General features: G+C 40.9%; 1 protein-coding gene across 1 annotated transcript in view; it reads left to right on the forward strand.

Annotated features, from left to right (window-relative positions):
* LOC105937729 (ankyrin repeat domain-containing protein 50) overlaps positions 1-18254 on the forward strand; it is a 51455-nt gene that overhangs the window by 12477 nt on the left and 20724 nt on the right. Inside the window, exon 3 of the mRNA XM_036127779.1 lies at positions 13978-14210. Coding sequence (XP_035983672.1) covers positions 13978-14210 — 233 coding nt within the window. The remainder of the gene's footprint in view (positions 1-13977; positions 14211-18254) is intronic.

An 18254-nucleotide genomic window follows, 5' to 3' on the forward strand; every position in this document is an offset into this window, starting at 1 on the left:
AGTGCATCAGTTTCCTTATTACTTTACAATAATCTGTTGCTACTGTCACATAAAATCCCAATTAAATGCCAAGAAGTTTGTAGTTGTGAAGACATACTGTGAAAAATGTTCCAGGGTGTGATAATTTCTGCCCTGTGAATCTTTTTTTTTTTTCTCAGTTTGTCAGACCAATGCACACATGTACCAAGACTAAAGAGAAGAAATGAAACTGAAGTGGCGTTGAAAGAGAACAGCAATGTTTATTACAGGTGGGGGGGCAAAAGTATGTTTCCAGCAGATTTAATAAAACAGCTGTCACATTTCAGCTTTGATAAGTGCCAAAGAATCCATTTTGCTGCTCCGATGTCACTGAAAAGCCAGACTAGACGGAGAGCTGTTTATAGAATCCAGCCTTTCGGTGCTGGACGGCCTGTTGGTCGTTGAAATCCTCTCCAGAGTCTCTGTTGGTATTCAGACTGATGCAGACTCGTGTTGGAGCAGAACAGGAGCAGAGTCAGGGTCTAGGACGGGAGAGGACCTGAAGGATGAAATTTCAGATTCCTTTCACGGTATTGGAAAGCTGGACAGGAATGCACACCTCGTCTGGCTTGGGAACAGCTTTGGGGGGTGGAATTATTTAGTTATGGGAGGTATGTGTGCTGGCTTCAGTGTTTACTGCTTGGCAGATCATTAATAGAAGAGATCATAAAGACTAGCGGGTACCATATTTAATAGAAGACACCACATTGCACCCAATTGAACATGATTTTTTTCCTAAAGGCTAGTCCCGTTGATCTCATGTGACTCAATGATGGGATATTTGAAGTAAAAGTTCTCAACATGCTTTTTAATGGGCTTTCTTTAAATTATTATTTTTATAGGAACTGTTTCAACTGTTTTTCCTTTTGGACTTTTCTTGGTTCAAATCGTCTTGTAGACCAGATTTATTTCTGCTACAGGCTTTGGTTTGCTTGGGGATGTAGCTAAGAATGGAAGTGGAAATCGATTGAGGCCAAATCAATGTGTTTCATTGTCTCTGCCATTTAAAGAAGAGCAGAAAGAAGCATCTTTTAAAAACGTGCCTTTCGAACCATTCGAGAGTGTAATTAGGGCTGCTTGCTGATGTTTTGCTGGAAATGCTTAATGGATTTTGCTCACAAATTGGTCTTTGACTCTTTTTTTAAGCGTTTTTAATGCTGATTTTATTATAAAACCTTAATTCACAGTCAGAAAAGTTTGAAAAACGATATTGTCTTTGCTCTTGATTCAAAGAGTGTTTGTCTCATAGATTGAGAGAGAGAGAAGGAAAAATTGCCCTGCAATTACTGTGTTCTTTGTCATAGTATAATAGAAAACAATGTCAGACGTATACTAGGTTGGAGTGGCATTTTAAGACGGCTTTAACAACAAAAGAGCAGAAAATCAAATAAATGAGAAGGAGCTATTTTGTTTTCCAGGGGTGGTGATTAAAAGCAACAATAAGGCTCCTGGACCTCTGCCCTTAAGAGGAAGAGCATTCCTAGTGCAGCTCTTACTTGTGGGAACGGAGCCACTTTGCTCCAACATCTGAGCCTGAATGTGTTCACAGTTCAGTCTCACCCAGTCAGATGGAAAGTTCTTGGCCACGAATGGAGAACAAAGCTCCAAAATCAGACGTGTCCTCGTGAGTTGCATCGTCTTCAAGGTACTTTCTGATGGCTTGTGGCCACAGCTACTGCTAAAAGGTCATGATGCATTTAATCCGATTCAGCATCCCACAAACATGAGATCACCCCTCACATTTTTGGAAATATTTTATCTCTTCATCAGACAACACTGAAGATATGATACATTTACACAGTATAACTCGGCACTATTAATGATAAATAACGTCTGACCACAAAAAGGAGCTCTGAGCGATGATGCCAAATTTATACCTAATTGGTTCATTGCAGTTTATTTCCCCCCTCCTTTTTAATGTGACTCATTATTGTTACAAAGATTTGGTGTGAATGGAGAGCAGGTGTGTTAAATTTGGTGTTATTGCTATTATATATATATATATATATATATATATATATATATATATATATATATATATATATATATATATATATATATATATATATATATATATATATATATATATATATATATAGCTAGTTGAGATTATTGGCTCTCTGAAGGTAGGAAGGTTGGGCCAAAATGTATCCATTATTTAAATTTTTACTTTTTCTGGCAGGTTTAAAAGAGTTAAGGTGTCTATAATGAGCTTCAAGGATGGAGCGTGGTTTAAAAAAAAAAACAAATGTCAGGCCCTTACATAAATGGGGAAATATAGGGACAGGTCATGGGGAGGATTCCTGCATGTTAAGACACAACCACAAACATCTGTGTCAGCAGCAAAGGATTGCATTGATGAGTCAATACAGTCCTAAATGGAAAGAAAAATCCTTTCTTGGACTTGTAGGTTAAATCCACGTCTAGGAATCTGTCATTATCCTTCGGATTTTCTCAATTGGGGTTTAAAAGCTTAGATTTGGGAGGTTACGAAAATTTAGAGTTTAATCTTTTTCAAGGAGATTACATTTTCACAGCTTTAGCTGTAAGACTACTTGAACAACTGCTGCTTGCTTTGTAGGGTTAACACGATATATTCTGACTCAGATGATCCCAAATATTAACAATCACAGTAGTTGTTCTTCATTTTGTGTTAATTTTTTGTGACGTTAAAGAAACATTGTATTTCTTTCTGGTGATGTACAAGCTCTAGTGATGCCACCACTTGGTCTAAAATAACTTTTGGTCAGAATTTAAACCAAAAACAGACTTCTGCACCTACTTCTTATAGTTTAACCACTATGGGTCATTTATGCCCTGTTTAAGCACGTAAATATGGCTACCCTTGTCCAACGTCCTCACCGCCATCATGCTTTCACTGTTTTTGTTTTGTTTTTTTACTTTGGCGTGGCTTTTAGGCTCAATATCAACTAGACGGAGGTTCTGAGTTGGTTTCAGACGAAAGCAAACATGGCTGTGTTTGAGAAAGTCGTGATAATGAGACCTGAAAGGAGGAACCTCAGAAAGAGGTGTGGCCTTTTAAAACCTAGCAGCACATGGATGGAGAACTTCCACTATTTTATGTCTTCGTCTCCTTTGTTCCTTTCATGATAGGACGTGGAATTGCTCTGCTCCTTGCGTTCGGCCACGTGTCTGCGAGCTCGCTGGTGAAGGTCTGAAATAAGCAGGAGGTGAACATGGAAGATACACAGACCCCTCTCTCTCTGTATCAGTCTGTTTAATGTTAGCCCTTTGACACGAGCTATATAAGCTGATGGAGACATACTTCTGCTTCACCTGAGGGACTAGTTGGTTTACTCTTAAATTCAATCCAACTTTATTTATAAAGCACCTTATTAGAATAAACCCTGAAGCCGATGGCCTGTAAAACTAAAAGCAAAATGTAGTTAACACTAATAGAACCAGTAAAATTCAGTTGGTAAAATAAAATACATGGACGTAAAAGCAGCTTAAACAACTTATGATCAGCATTTTTTTTTTTTTTTTTTTTTTTAAAGAGATTTGCCAGAGAAGATGCCTGCCTAATGTAAGAGCAGATTGTTCCAGAGTTTAGGACGGGCTACAGAGAAGATCCCCCCCTGAGCTTACAGCTGCTTCTCTATACTGACGAGCGAAAGGTCGGCTTACCTAAGTGAGCGGAGCGGCACATAAGGCCAGGCGAGGCCATTTAAAGACTTAAAACCATATAAAAGAATCTTAAAACGGACGGGCAGCCTGTGAAGGGAGTTAAAAAACCAGTGAGGTATGCTCAGACTTGTTAGTTAAAAGATGTGCAGCAGGATTTTGCAGCTCTGCAGATTAGGGCTGGACAATTAACTGCATTTGCAATCTAGTCACAGTTTCAAAAAACACAATTTCCAAATCACAAAGGTCTGCAATTATTGGCTATGTTACAATTAATGGATCAGACGCGTCCTTTAGCTGTCGGTAAAATGTTTTAAAGTGGGTTTGTCTCCACATAGAAGGGAAGAGTTGCAGCAGTGAGATAATCTAATTCTATTACTTGTTTTAGTGTTTATATGATTATACTTTTTTTACCAGAACCTCTCAGGAATCTTATCATAGCATTAAGTAGCGGTCAGCCTGTTTAATACATAGACTTGTGTGTTGGTTGTACTTACCTAACATGTTCAACAAGGATTGATATCCAACTAATCCAGCTATTCTCTTGAATAATAATACTCTAATAAATAAAAACAGTTACATTTCTTGTTTTAAGTAATCCTTGTTTACAAACATCTTTATCTACAGGCCTTTTGTTGCCTTTGGTTAATCCAGAGAAAAATCTAAATTATGGTTGATATAAATCACAATTTAGATTTTTGGCAAAATCGTACAGCCCTACTGCAGACGTGAGATTAAAGAGCCACTGACACCAAAATAATAAAGTGTAGTCCAGCTGCATGGTCACAGGCACGGACTATATTCTCCCAAACTTTTCAGAGGAATTTCAGTGCATGTTCAGTAAGTTGAACTTAATGGATCATCTGAAATATTTCTTCATCCAGTTCACAATCTCTATTTTATTTTCCTCCATGTTTTTAATCACTTTGCATTAAAAATCTGAGGAAACCTTCATTAAAAGATTCTCAGACTACAGAAGTTGATCTAATCTGATCAAACTTGGACACAGATGAAAACAGACCGAACAAGCGTGGTAGTAAACGAAGTGTCTACACCTGGATGTCTCAGAACATTTGTTCTCAGCGTGATGCTCTCTGACGGCTCTCATCACTGTGATTACTCTGAGAGGGAAGATTGCAGTACGGTTGTGCATAATGTAGAACAGGGGCAAGAACAAACGATCTAACTGATTGTCGTTTTGTTAGGTTTGGGTGAGTCAGGGCATGACTCAGCTGTGGTTCAGCTCCTTGGCGCTGCGTTTTCCCTGACTGGGCAAAGGCACTCAGCAGATCCTCTCTAAGAGGCGGTTATTTTAATGAGAGGAGAGGGAAGCTTTGTCAGTTTGACTCGGTTGCTTGGAGCTTCACGTGTCTTGGCTGTTCTCCCAGGGTTAAAGTTATGTGCAGACCATATTTTGACTCTAATGCTGCTTTCTGGGAGCACGTTGGTCTTCGGGGCGTGCTTTGTGACGCTGCCAGTCCCATTAAAAAAAGAGTAGTGCAAATGTGCGAAGCGGTGAATTGGTGCCTAGTCCAGCTCTGCCCGCCCCAGACGTCCTCACCAAACATCACACTGAAAGCTTCACTTTTCACGTTTATGATGGCAGCGCCGTTGGCTGCAGCCGTCAGCGCAGAACGGCAGATGGGGAGTACGTTTGCTGCGTTTCAGATCCCCCTTCCCCCATTTTTTCACTTTGTATTAACATTCAAAATCAGTTTTTTTTTTTTTTCTTTTTAGGACCAGAATAAATAGTGCATAAATCCAGGACCATAGCGTGCGTCTGTGGCTGAAACGCTTTTAGCTTTCCAGGTATGCAGCATGTTCCTCAAACAAATGCAATCAGCTTTTTCCTAAGCTTATTTTTCTCCATCTCCCGTACCCTGTTGAGTTTTCCTTTTGTCTGAAATCCCTCTCTTTTGACTCTTTGACAGCCTAAAAGTAGCTGGATTGTGAGAGAAGAATGCTTCTTTGTTTTGCCCACTTGCTGTCACTGTGGATTTGATTCTCAGTAGGCGACACGGCCTCATACACAACCATTCACACACTCGCACACATGTCACCCCTGCGGATGGACATTCCCTTTGGCAGGACTCCCAGATGGCGCTGCAGGTTCTGTGTGGGCTGCGACAATAAGACTGAGTGATTGACTGCAGCGCTAAAAAGGCTGAGCGGCACCGAGGTGCGACGAGACGCTTAAAAGGCATTAATGGTGCTTTTCCTTCCAGCTGATGGTTCAGGCTGCTTAGAGGAAGTTTGCAGGAGATTTAAGTTTTAAAATTGACCATTTTAGCTCAGTTCTTACTGATGATTTGTGGGACATCCAAAAAAGACACAAAAAATTCTGCTTTTGCAGCAGAAATGCTGCAAAAGCTTAAACTTTTGCAGCACTTCTCATTATGTTTTTGGGAATTTCATTTGTTTTTGTTGTAAATTTAGTGGCGATACTATCTTGGTCCAAAACTGGAATTTTGTTTCATACATTGAATGCTATTAGACATGTTTAGAATTGTGGCGTATTATAAACTCATTATAAAAAAACGTCTTCTTATTCTGGATTAAAATAATAATGCCCCTGGTACTATGATTATGTACTTTGATTAGGATGTACAGATACAGACATTAGTTAATACCCTTTCACAATTAAGAACATAAAAAAAGTTGCATAAACAGAACAGATGGCATCCTTGATTTAATACTTTGAGACAGCAGCTTCTGCAACAATCGCAGCCCAAGACAGTTTAATTCAGTTTATTTATATACCACTAATTCGCAACACATCATCTCAAGGCACTTTACAAAGTCAATTCTGTCGAGTCATACAGACAGTGGTTAAAAAGTTTCCTGTCTCAGGGAACCCAGCAGATTGCATCCAGTCTTTGACTTGCAGCATTCACTCCTCCTGGATGAGCATGAAGCCTCAGTAGACAGTCGCTGGCATTGTGTCGATGATTTTGCAGCAATCCCTCATACCAAGCATGCATGTAGTGACAGTGGAGAGGAAAACCTCCAGCAGAACCAGATTCTGTGGGAACGGCTACCTGCCACGATCCGCTAGGGATTTGAGAAGACAGAGCAGACACACAAGAAGAGCACAGAAGCACTGATTCAGGAGTACTTTCCATGTGGCATAAACGTCAAAGGTTAATGGCTCCTTTAGTGACTTCATCTAGGAAAGAAACACAGATGAGCTCTGAAGCAGTTTCCTTGTTTAGGAGGAAAGAGGGTACATACTAGGGCTGCAACTAACAATATTTTTAAATAGTCGACTAATCTATTGATGTTTTTTTTTTTTTTGTATCATCTCCATCATCACTTCAGCTGCATGTAAAAAAAACTTTGTTGACTCACTTGTCCTTGTCTACACACCTTTGAATGTCCCATTATTGCCTCTTGTTGCCACTATTACTTTTTAATAAATTAGCATAAACAAATTTCTTATTTAACTGACTTGATTTATCACAATTATTTCTATCAAGTATATACATAAGTATATTGCTCAATGTTTACGATGAGCTGAACTAGCATAAAAAGTAGACCATAGCAACATGGCTCCCAATCCTAGCATCAACATTAAAGAAAAGTAAGTTGTTCATTTGTTAATGTACTCTCCACTGCCAAGTTCGCTCCTAAAATCATTCTAAAAATGTATTTTGGATCAAAGAGAGTGTAAATGGTAAATCTGAAAGGAGCTATAAGTAACACTGACACCCTGAGGCTCAAATTGGTACAAGAGCTTGCCTATCACAACTATCTAATATGCCTTTTTTAAAGGCATACTATGCAACATTTTTCAGTTAATTAATATGTTCCATACCGTTTTGGATGATTAAATGAGTCATTTCAGGTTGAACTAAGGTTTTCTCGGCCGCCCTGGTGGTCTGTGGGGGAAATACCGCACTTGCAATTGCAGGAGCAGTCGGCCCGCAGTCACAGGCTCAGTAGTCTCGTGTGCATCGCGAGAGTCGGTCTTGCTTTACGGCGAGAACTGCTACACGCCCCCAGTGAAAGGTGTGCTCGTTGGTAGCGCAGTGGCGATATTTGTGCAGTTATCATGGCGGAACCAGCGAGAAAACAGCGAAAGCCCATGTTGGAGCAGGCAAGAAAGAGGAAAAGGGCTCTGGACAGAGAGAGGAGTCGTACACGGGTGAACATAGAAGGCTGCAAGGCTGACATGGACCTCGCGTTACTGCTGATGCGATTGTAAGTAACATTGTAGGGTTTCCCTCACGCTAAACCACGCCATCGCCGACATTCCAAAAAAAATAATAATAAAAAATAAAACTAACTCGATATGCGCGCCGCTTCCGCTCAGCGGTGCAAAGTTTGTCTCCCCCCCACCACCCCTCCGCTCCACTCCGCTCAGCGATGCAAGTTTGTCTCCCCCCCCCCCCCCCCCACCCCCCCCCCCCCCCCCCCCCCCCCCCGCTCCGCTCCGCTCCGCTCAGCTCAGCCGGTCAGCGGTGCAAAGTTTGTCTCCCGCTCCGCTCTGCTCAGCCGGTCAGCGGTGCAAAGTTTGTTTCCCCCCCCCCCCCCCCCCCGCTCCGCTCCGCTCAGCCGGTCAAATAAACATGCAAGCATATCGAGTTTTATTATTATTATTATTATTATTATTATAATAATCTTTTTTTATGTTGGCGAGACGCGGCGGCTGCGGCTTGGCGAGGCGGTGGCGGTAGCGTCTCGCCAACATAAAAAAAAAAATAATAATAATAATAAAACTGGCGAGGCGGCGGCGGTCGCGGCTTGGCGAGGCGGCGGCGACCGCCTCGCCAAGATAGCGCTGCAAGAAGCTTGATGTTCATACTTTCACTGTGTTAGTCATTGTTTGTACTGCCGTTTTTTCCACTTTTCGTTGCGTTCGCCTGTCTGCTAAGCTCAAAACAACCGCGCCTGGCTTGACGGAGGAACCAGAACAGCTGAGCATCTTTACGACAGTGCACTTTTACTTTCGCCCTCTTGGGGGAGCCTCGCTGGAAAATCAACCCCGGTTGCATAGTATACCTTTAAATGGTGTGTTGCTGTTGTGAATTTTTGCTTCCACAGGACAGGTCTATTATGTTGTATTCTGTTCTATTTCTGGTCTGCGTCTTTCACTGGCTTTCATGTTTGAGGGCTACTGCTCTTTTGCCAAGATAAAATACCAAATGCTGCGCTTTGTGTAGGGAACCTTGGGAACTCTCATATGATTGGCTCTGGAACCAGGAAGTAAACACAGGCTACACTCTGGACCGAAGTAGTTCTGGACCGTACCTCTAGGTTTGAAAAGAGAAAAACGGTACTAAGACATTGTTGGAGAGGATCACTTGTTTATAGGGAATTTTTATTCCATCCCAGTTGACAAATAAGAATGATTCAGGTTGATTTTCACAGTAAATATCTTACTTAGGGCTGGGCAACGATTAAAATATTTAATCGCCCTGATTAATCGCGATTAATCGCAATTAATCGCATTGTATTTACAAACTCCAAGAATGAATTCAAAAGTAATGTATAGAGCACTTTTATTTTAATGTTCTGCTGCCATATGAACAAAAGTGTTGTAACATTTGTAGCACTTATTTTATACTGGATATTTTCAACCCATCTATTGAATTTAGTGCACTAGTTGATCTTTTCTTCATAAGAGAACAGCAAGCACTGCAGCCAAAATATGGCCTTTTTTGACCTGCTGTATATTAGCCAGTCCCTAAGCTTGATGTATCATGAAACTGTTGACCTTTTGGGTTTTGTGGTTTTTATTTTATTATTACAATTAAATAATAATAATGATAATAATAATAATAATAATAATAATAATAATAATAATAATAATAATAATAATAATAATAATAATAATAATAATAATATGTTCAGTGTTTTTTCGCTAATCCACCTCTTATATATTTCAATCCTTATGTAATTTTGTCTGTGTTGTGTGCACCTGCCTGTTGCTTTAATCCTATACATTCCCCGTCGTGGGATAAAAAAAGGATTAGCTAATGTTATCTTATCTTAAATAACACTTTTTAATATATGTACTGGGTTCTTTCAAGGTCTTAATTACATGTTATGTGTGGGCTCCAGTAACATCCATCCATCCATCCATCCATCCACTGATCTACCTGGATGTTCCCTGGAGGACTGAAACGCCTCAGTCAGAGACGTCTGTGGGTCTGTCGGGGCAATGAGAGAAGTTTCGTCTCCTCTCTCCGTTTCTGGGGCTCGACGTTTTCATGTTTTTTCACGTGCTTAGATAAATTTGTTGTGTTTCCACTGAAATGAACCGGCTTTTTACAAAACATACAGCTTGATTTAATTTACGGTATTAAAATAAAGCCAAACGGTGCTACTTCCTCTGTTCATGTTTTTTCGCTGCTGCGGTCTCTGTCAGCTGTTTGTTTGTTAAGTTTGTGTGAGAGCTGAGTGGGCGGGCCAGGCTGAGCCTGCATGCTGATTGGCTGACGCCGCTGAGCCATGTACGAGAGGGGAGGGGGAGCGGGAGAGTGCTGCAGTCAGCGCGCGTGCTGACTGACACTGGCTGAAAGCATGTGAGCAACATGCGTTAATGCGCGATAAAATAAATATCGCCGTTAATAGTCTAATGAATTAACGCGAAATTAACGCGTTAACTTGCCCAGCCCTAATCTTACTGAATTGTATATGTTCTTTTTCCCTCATTATGTTTAACTTTTTGACTGATGTAACTTGTATTCCGGGGCCACTTAAGTCTGAAAAATACTGTGTGTCTGTGTGTGGCAATTTTTTCAGAAATTGCACCCAAGCCACGTGTTACGGCTATAAGTGTTTGCTCCCAGTGCTGCGGACTGGACTCCACACTCTTGCAAAACTGGCTGTGGCAGCATGCGTTGGTCAAATGGACGTTGGCCCCGCCTCCAGCATGCTGGGTTCCTGATTGGACCATAGTTAAGACCCATCTTAGATATTTTGTTTGTAGGATTTACCTAAAGAAGTTGAGCAGAGTGCCACTCCCTGTTTGTGTTTTTCTATTGGGTTTGTTTTGTTTAGAAACTGGTTTATTTAAATCCCGCTTGTGTTAATTTGGGTAGACATGTTGGACGTTCTCTTTTTGTTCAAAGAAACCTTATAAATAAACCTTTTATTTAATTTCCATCTATAAGACTCATTTATTATGTTACCCCTGTTAAAAGTGGACGCAACACCATGCTTTGCGATTTTTGCAAAGGCTAGAACGCAGATGACCTTTGTGATTGGACATAATATGCAGAGGGCCTTTGCATAGACAGGTGAAGGCCAGGCTAAGCATTCTTAGTTCATTTTAAATCCCTTGATAAAAATCGGTCAGTTTACATCTGTGAGAAAACATCCCAGTCTAAGTAAGCTAACTGGCTATCTGTTATTAGCTCGGCTCTGCGCCCCTCATTGAGCCCCATTTCCTGGGGAAACCCTAATATCAAAAATATTCTTTCTGAGCTTCTCAAACAGCATGTGCATTTTCTTTCTCTGGAATATGATCAGTATGGTTTACACAGAGAAGCTGAATTACCCAGTAGCATGTAGACACTAATTAAGACTCAACATAACTATAACGCAATGATTGCGTCTCTGTGGATGCCAGCAAATCTCTATACTACAGTATATTACAGTTGGGGCTGGACGATAATTCAATAACGATATATATCGATCGATTGACGTATATCGATAGGAAAAAAAGAGTCAATAAAAAGTTAAATAGAACAGTTTTCCTTCCTTTTGCATTTTAGCCCATCATGTGGGTTAATATTACATCGTTACATCCTCCCAAAGAATCCCAACACAGATCCAGGAACTCTCCTTCCCCAAGCTCCGCCCCCTTCAAAGAGTTCAGAGAGCACGCGTTCTTATTCAATTCAATTCATTTTATTTATATAGCGCCAAATCAGGAAACATGTCATCTCAAGGCACTTTACAAAATCAAGTTCAATCATATTATACAGATTGGGTCAGATTATACAGATTGGTCAAAAATGTCCTATATAAGGAAACCAGTTTTCCTTATATAGGACATTTTTTAAAAATATAAATTTTTAAAAACTTGTAGTTTTGGTAAAAGGTTGGTTGAATAAAGGGTCGAGTTTGAATTCAGTGTTTGTGTCTGTATCTAAAAATAAGTTGCTTAGCAACAGCATAAAATGGCCAGGGCTACACTTAAAATATGTTTTGAATTTGTTGATAATTATCAATATCGATCAATATGATTTCTATTTTATGGATTTGCTTTTTTTTTTTCTATATCGTCCAGCCCTAGTTACAGTTTTTGTAAAATAAACCACAAATCATTTTATTTTTACCTCTTGTTTGTATACCCTACAATGTAATCAATTCATGCAGTTACACATTGGACGGTTGCTTTTAATTGAATCACTTATCAGGTGAAATAAAGCATTATTGTAACAAGCTCTAAGGGCTTTTTAAACAGGATCTTCCTTTGCAGCCACAGGCTTGGTGACGGCTGTCTGAGCGGGCCAAATAAGTCTCGATACGTCAGTAAATGAGCATTTTATGTGAAAGCTTACAAGCAGCATCACTTCCATTAGAGGAGAGTGGTGGTTAAGAAGAGTATCCTATCGTCAGGAAGGTGACAGATTTTTATCTCTATGACAGCCACTTGTGAAGAACCTCAAATGCCCCACAGCTGCGTCGGCTCCTGAGTCAAGTGTTTACGTCGATAAATTCATTTGTTCAGGCTCTCCTTAAACGTCCAATTAACCCCGCGGCAGACTCAAATGTCACTTAAAGGAAATCTTCAGATCCTTCATCACAGCCAGTCGAGCTGGAAGTAATTTTATGAGTGTCGGAAAATGACACCTTCCCAAAGGATATCTTGTGTCGTCGCAGTGGAACAGAGGTCTTGCCCACACAAACATGGCTGCACAGAAGAAGGGGGAAAAAAAAAAACGACACAGAATGTGTTGGCATCTCGCTCCACTGAGCATTTCTGTGTGATCGTGCATGCTGGCTCAGAAGCGGGCAGATTGCATGTCTGGTGCGCGCGTTTCTGCTGATAACAGCATAATGCGGCGTTTAGTTGCGCTCAGATTGGTATTGATGTGGAGATGATACAGAATGCTTTACATCACATTGCTATTTTTTTTTTTTTAAAATGGGTCCAGATCGTCTGGCGTCTCTATTAAAATGCTGCATTGAACATTTAAGCTTTGATGCATAAAACTGTTTTCATGTTGCGTAGCTCTCTGTCACGGCCCATGGAATCCCAGAGATTGTGTCTGATTGTAAAGTTTACATTTGAGCTCAGATTATTGGCAGTGGCCCGGTTAATGGACCCAGTTTGGGTTGGAAATAGATTAATTTACTTAATTTATTTTCCCCTTTTGATCCATATGGACTAGGACTGTTGTGCTTTGGGAAAATCTCTTGTCTATTGTGACCGTGCCATTGTTGTGCCATCTTACTTATACCACTAGAACCTAGGGCTAGGGGACAAATAAATCTAATCAATTAATTTGAATTTCTAATTGTTTAAGGTTGAATTTTTGGAAAATCTGGATTTTATTTTTCCTATGCACTCATTGGGTGTCCATGTAGAGAATAACATGCCTTGCTGAATATATGCTTATGAAAATATATTGTCAAAATCTTGTAAAGAGGAAACTATTTTTTTTTTACCATAATGAGGTACTTTAATTTACTCATTTACTTACATTTTTGAAAGTTTGAAATTACACAAGTAAAGCCTGTTCTTAGATTATTGTGTAACACCCCTAGCAGAAAACATTTTATCATATTTTCATTGTTTACAACAGCAGTTGTTTTACAGCTTAACTCGGCCTGAGTTATTTCACAGAGAAGGAAAAAGTGAGACTGGAGGTTTTACCCAAAAAAACTTGCAGCAAATTTGTTTGTGAAAGTTTTTTCATAATTATGCTCAAGTTTGTGTTGGTCTTTAACAGAAAATACCAAGAAAACGCGTTGATGTTGGTCGTTGTAATGCAACAAACTGTGAAAATGTCCCAGGGGTAGAAACAGTCACCATACCATCTTAATTTATAAAAAAAAATAGCTGAAACAAAGTGCTGTACATTGCTACAAGCTAAAGCACATCCAATGCGGCGACGGTGGCGTAGAGGTCGTCAAGACTAGTTAAAGAGCAAAAGGCTTAAAAGAAACAATAAAACCAGTTTGAAATGAAAACTTAAGTCTCGCTAGTGGTTAAAGCCAAAGAATAATTTTTAAAAGTGGACTTCTGCAAGGCGGTCACAACCTGGTCGTTGTAAGTGAACATAAAAACAAACCCAAGCCAAAACATGAACGTCATTAACATTTTGCTTTTGCCCCTCCTCCCTGCTCTTCCATCAGGTGTGTCCTTTTGCCTCTGCTGAGCGTGAAGCCGCCTCCGCAGTCCCTCTTCCTCCTCGTGGACTCTATAGACGAAGGCTCCCAGCTCGGCGAGGGGGAGCAGAGGTCTTCGCCGGGGTCTCCCAGGACGATCGCAGAGCTCCTCGCCAGTCACCACGAGTTCCTGCCTCCTTGGCTGCTGCTTATCTGCTCTGCGCGTAGGCAGAACAAGGCAATCACCAAACTTTTCACAGGTATTATTATTATTATTATTATCATTAGTTGTATTATATAACTCTGCCTGTTAGCTACAATCAACTGTTCTGGTAAAAAAAGGCAATTTACATGACGTTTTAAGTGAACTGTATGAGGTTTAAAATGACGCTTTGATATATTAGTTGTACTTATTGATACAGCTTTCCACCAACTCTCCATGTTCACCACAGTGGACCTGTAAGTGTTGCAGCTCCTCTAAGGAGACGTTGCCATACCAGCTGCTGTTATCTCCCCGTCAGTCCAGCAGCACTTTGCTCTGCGGAGATGAGCTGGCATGGCGTTAATCAAGAAGCCGTCTGTGTGGGAGGATGTTTTTCTCTGCAGGCTCCCATTGCTGAGGGCTCCTCCTCTACCTTCCCAAAACCGCTAAATGTGGGTCTCCGGGTTCTCACTTCATGTTGCAGATTTCCTTACTGAGAGCATGCTGGAAATTGGGTTCAATTGGTCCTGTGAATTATTCCTTTTGTTTTTTTTATAGTACTGATGTATGTTTTATATTTCCTAGTTTAGTTTTTTCTAAATGCGACGTTCATATAAAATCATTCTCACTTATGCTGAGATGGATTGAATCAGCCGAATGCAGCTGTTGTTAGTTAGTTGTGGCGACGTTCCTGTTGCTGTGATGTGTCTGAATAATGCAGTAAAAACAGACTTTATATCGGTTGCCTTTGTAATACAGGTGTGATCATATTTTATCAGCTTATTTTGAGCATGATTGGAAAATAAGAGTAATGAAAACAGAAAAACACAATAACATGTATTATCAGGAGACATTTCACTCAGTTCACAGCCACATAGCTCAATGTTTTATGTTCGCCATGGGGGAGGAAGATGATTTCTGAAATGCTTTAACTCATCAGTCAGGGATTCACCGTTGGCAGTGAGTTTAGAGACAAGCGGCACATTTAATGTCTTAAATTACGTGATTTTTGGCAGAGCAGATGGGTTGGGAATAATTTAGCTATACAGTGTATGACTCTTATTTTCATGATGCAACGTTTGCCAAGTGGGCCAAAAAATTCTGAAGCTGAGTGCAGCCACGCGCCGCAAACATTGATTTTAAATAACAAGGCAAAAACAAATTTCCCCATGATTTAGTTTTCCTTTAACATGCAGAGCAATAAACTAAACATGGAGTATTTTTTTAATGAAGGAAACCAAGTAGGGCTGTTGTCAGCTACCAGAACAGGAGTCGCTCTTTCTCCAGATATGCTGCCGTAACCTATCAGCTGCCTGTAGCGGCTCATTGATCGCTCAGCTCCAGCACCGGCATGTCGGCCCCCCCGCCCTCGCTCATCAAAGCTTTCACACAGGTGCCTTCGTCCTTCAGTTTATTTTCTGGATCAGTAGTGAAACGCTGCTTTCCAAAACTTTGATGCTTCGTGGCAGTTGGGGGATAAAATTGACTTTCTTTCAGCAACAATTTCCTTTAAAAACATATTTTCTGCTGTATCCCGTGTATATGCTAGCCCTGTGTGGTTCAGATAGTAGAAATCAGTGTGTGAACCCTTTTTTTTTAGAAAGTGTCGAGCGACTTCTGTGTCTGGCAGCTGGATTTTTTTGATCCTCTTATGTTTGGAGCCGATGAGATGAGATTCTCTTGTTTTTATGTCCGACGCGGCTAAAAGGGAGCTTCACCTCAAAACTATCTGATAAATTGTCGTTATCTCACATTTCTTTTTAGAACGGTTCAAAGTTTGTTTTCCTTCCTCTTTGATTGCCAAGCGTTTGTCGGGCTTTTATTGTAATTGCCCAGCAAATGGCTTTAAAAGTCAAAGCCGCCTGTAGGAGAAGGGAAACGAGCCTAATCCACTCATCAAATGTCAAAGCCATAATTTTGAAAGTGTTCTTTTTTTTTTTACTTTTAGGCCTTGCCCATCTCCCTCTTTCCTAAAGCAGGTTCCAGATTTATAAACCTCACTCTTTCCGTGTTTTTCTTCAAATTTCTGATGTCTTGTCTCGTTTTCTCCTGCATGAAGTGCTTGAGGCTCAGACGCAAACACTCAGATTTTCCTCAAGTCTTCTTTTTTGTTTCTTTTCTATGAGCGTCAGCTGTGAGTTTTCCACGTTTGTCCAATAATAGACCAGGAAAAAAAAAACTTCAGCGTATCAACTTGAGGCCAAGTGTCTCCTAAGAATGCCCCTTCTTAGTGTTTAGGAGACGATGGTGACCTGCCAGAAAACCCTTCATGCTGTCTGCAAGGCCAACCAACTTTTTTTTTTTTTATCCTATTTTAGCCAAAGTGGCCTATTTTGTTTCGGGTGGAGCCTTCTGTGGATTTGTCCATATTCCAAACTTATTTTACTAAAAAAAAAACCTTCTGGATCAGAACGTTGGGGTAGTGATTTTGAGGCAAAAGAAATAATCCTGAACACTTCTTCTTTGTTTGGATGTGTGCATAAAGAGGCCACCAGAAGAAACGACTTTCTTCCCAAAGAGCTGCTCTCTGAATTCCTCAGTCTTTGCCGAACTGTTATTCCTTGTGTCTGTCTGCGAGTGGAATGTGCTTTGGGAAGTTTTCAACACCTCTGAGACCAAGCAGGAAGACGGAGGCTTACTGGCTTCTGCAGCAGAATGCCTCACTCGCATCCGCTCGGCTAATGCCTCACAAACAAAGAGCGGTCTGTCCGTGAGGAGCAGAACAAGAATTTAGCCCGGTATCCCTCTGGCTGACTAATATATGACCACTACAGTTTAATTAGGCCTAAAGCGTCCTCTGGTATCGATGAATGGGAATTAAAGTTTTCATCCTGAGAGCTGACTCACGCTGAAATCTCAGGAGGAGTGGTGACTCCTCTCTGTCCCATGTAACAGCAGACATATGGCTAAAGCTTGCACTTCCTGTGCTTACCCCCCTCTGCAGGCTGCGCTGCTGCGAGGGCATGATGGGGTAGCAGGGTGGAAACACTTGGGCTGCGATTTTTGTTTTGGAGCTGGGGAAGAATCTGTGCCAGTTTAACGAGGCCTCTGACGGGGTGGGGGTAAAGAGGAGGAGGAGGGGTGTTTTAACCAGAAAAGGCTTCTCTATCTATCAGCTGTCCATCTATAGAGCTCAAACCTTGGTTTGTCATAATTGTTTTCTTCTTAGTAAAGATGGAGGATTTTTGTTCGAAGCGCTTGTTTTCTGATTTGACAAAAACCTTCACTGCTGACTCTCTTTCTCCTTACCTTTCAGAATAACCGTGTCGCTTCTGGTCTCATTGAAATAATTACCCCCTAATTTTAATCACAGGCTCCTCACAGTGTTTGATCCACCCCAGTTTTTCTTAGTTTTTTTTTTTTTTATCGTGTAGAGACATCACTTAACTGTAATGGGGACCATTTGCCCAATTCATGTCTGTCAAAGTCAGTATTTCTCATGTCGAATCTGCAAAAACAAGGGAGGACTACATACGGTATCAGAGAGTTAGTGATCAAACTGTTTATGACCGATGTCACAATGAAACCCTTTATCCTCTTAGTCATAGTTTTGCTAAATTAGAGATTAACGTCTACCAGCTACTTCTTCCTGGGTAGTTTGGTTCCTTAATTGATGCTCATTGAAAGCAAGTGTAACACCACCCATCCATTATAACTTTAACATGATGGCACTAAACCCCTTTTTTCAGTTCAGTTCCACGACGACGGTGACACGTTGTAAACACGTCGCCCAGCCTCACACACAGATGGCACAATGTAATGGTCCGACATCAGGGGTGGTTGCACCGAAACCTGCCCTGCATTTGAGGCGTACGCTTTACCACGCGGTGTGGAGTGATGAGACGTGGTGTCACCTGGGGCCAATGTTCCCAGAACGTGGCCACCAACATCTGCATCTCCCACATCCTGCAACATTAATTTAACATTTGACTGCAATAAAGCTCTCTTCCATGGAGGTATTGCTGCCCAGCGCATCTATAATGCATCTTCTGTGAGTGCGACAGTCAGATGATCTGATAACTGCTCAGTTGCACATCGCTCACCTCACGCTCCCTACCATCGTCTTGCAAAGGAAATCACTCACACACTCATTTCTGGTCTG

Source organism: Fundulus heteroclitus, chromosome 23 (assembly GCF_011125445.2).
Source record: "Fundulus heteroclitus isolate FHET01 chromosome 23, MU-UCD_Fhet_4.1, whole genome shotgun sequence".
NCBI classification, from domain to species: Eukaryota; Metazoa; Chordata; class Actinopteri; order Cyprinodontiformes; family Fundulidae; genus Fundulus; species Fundulus heteroclitus.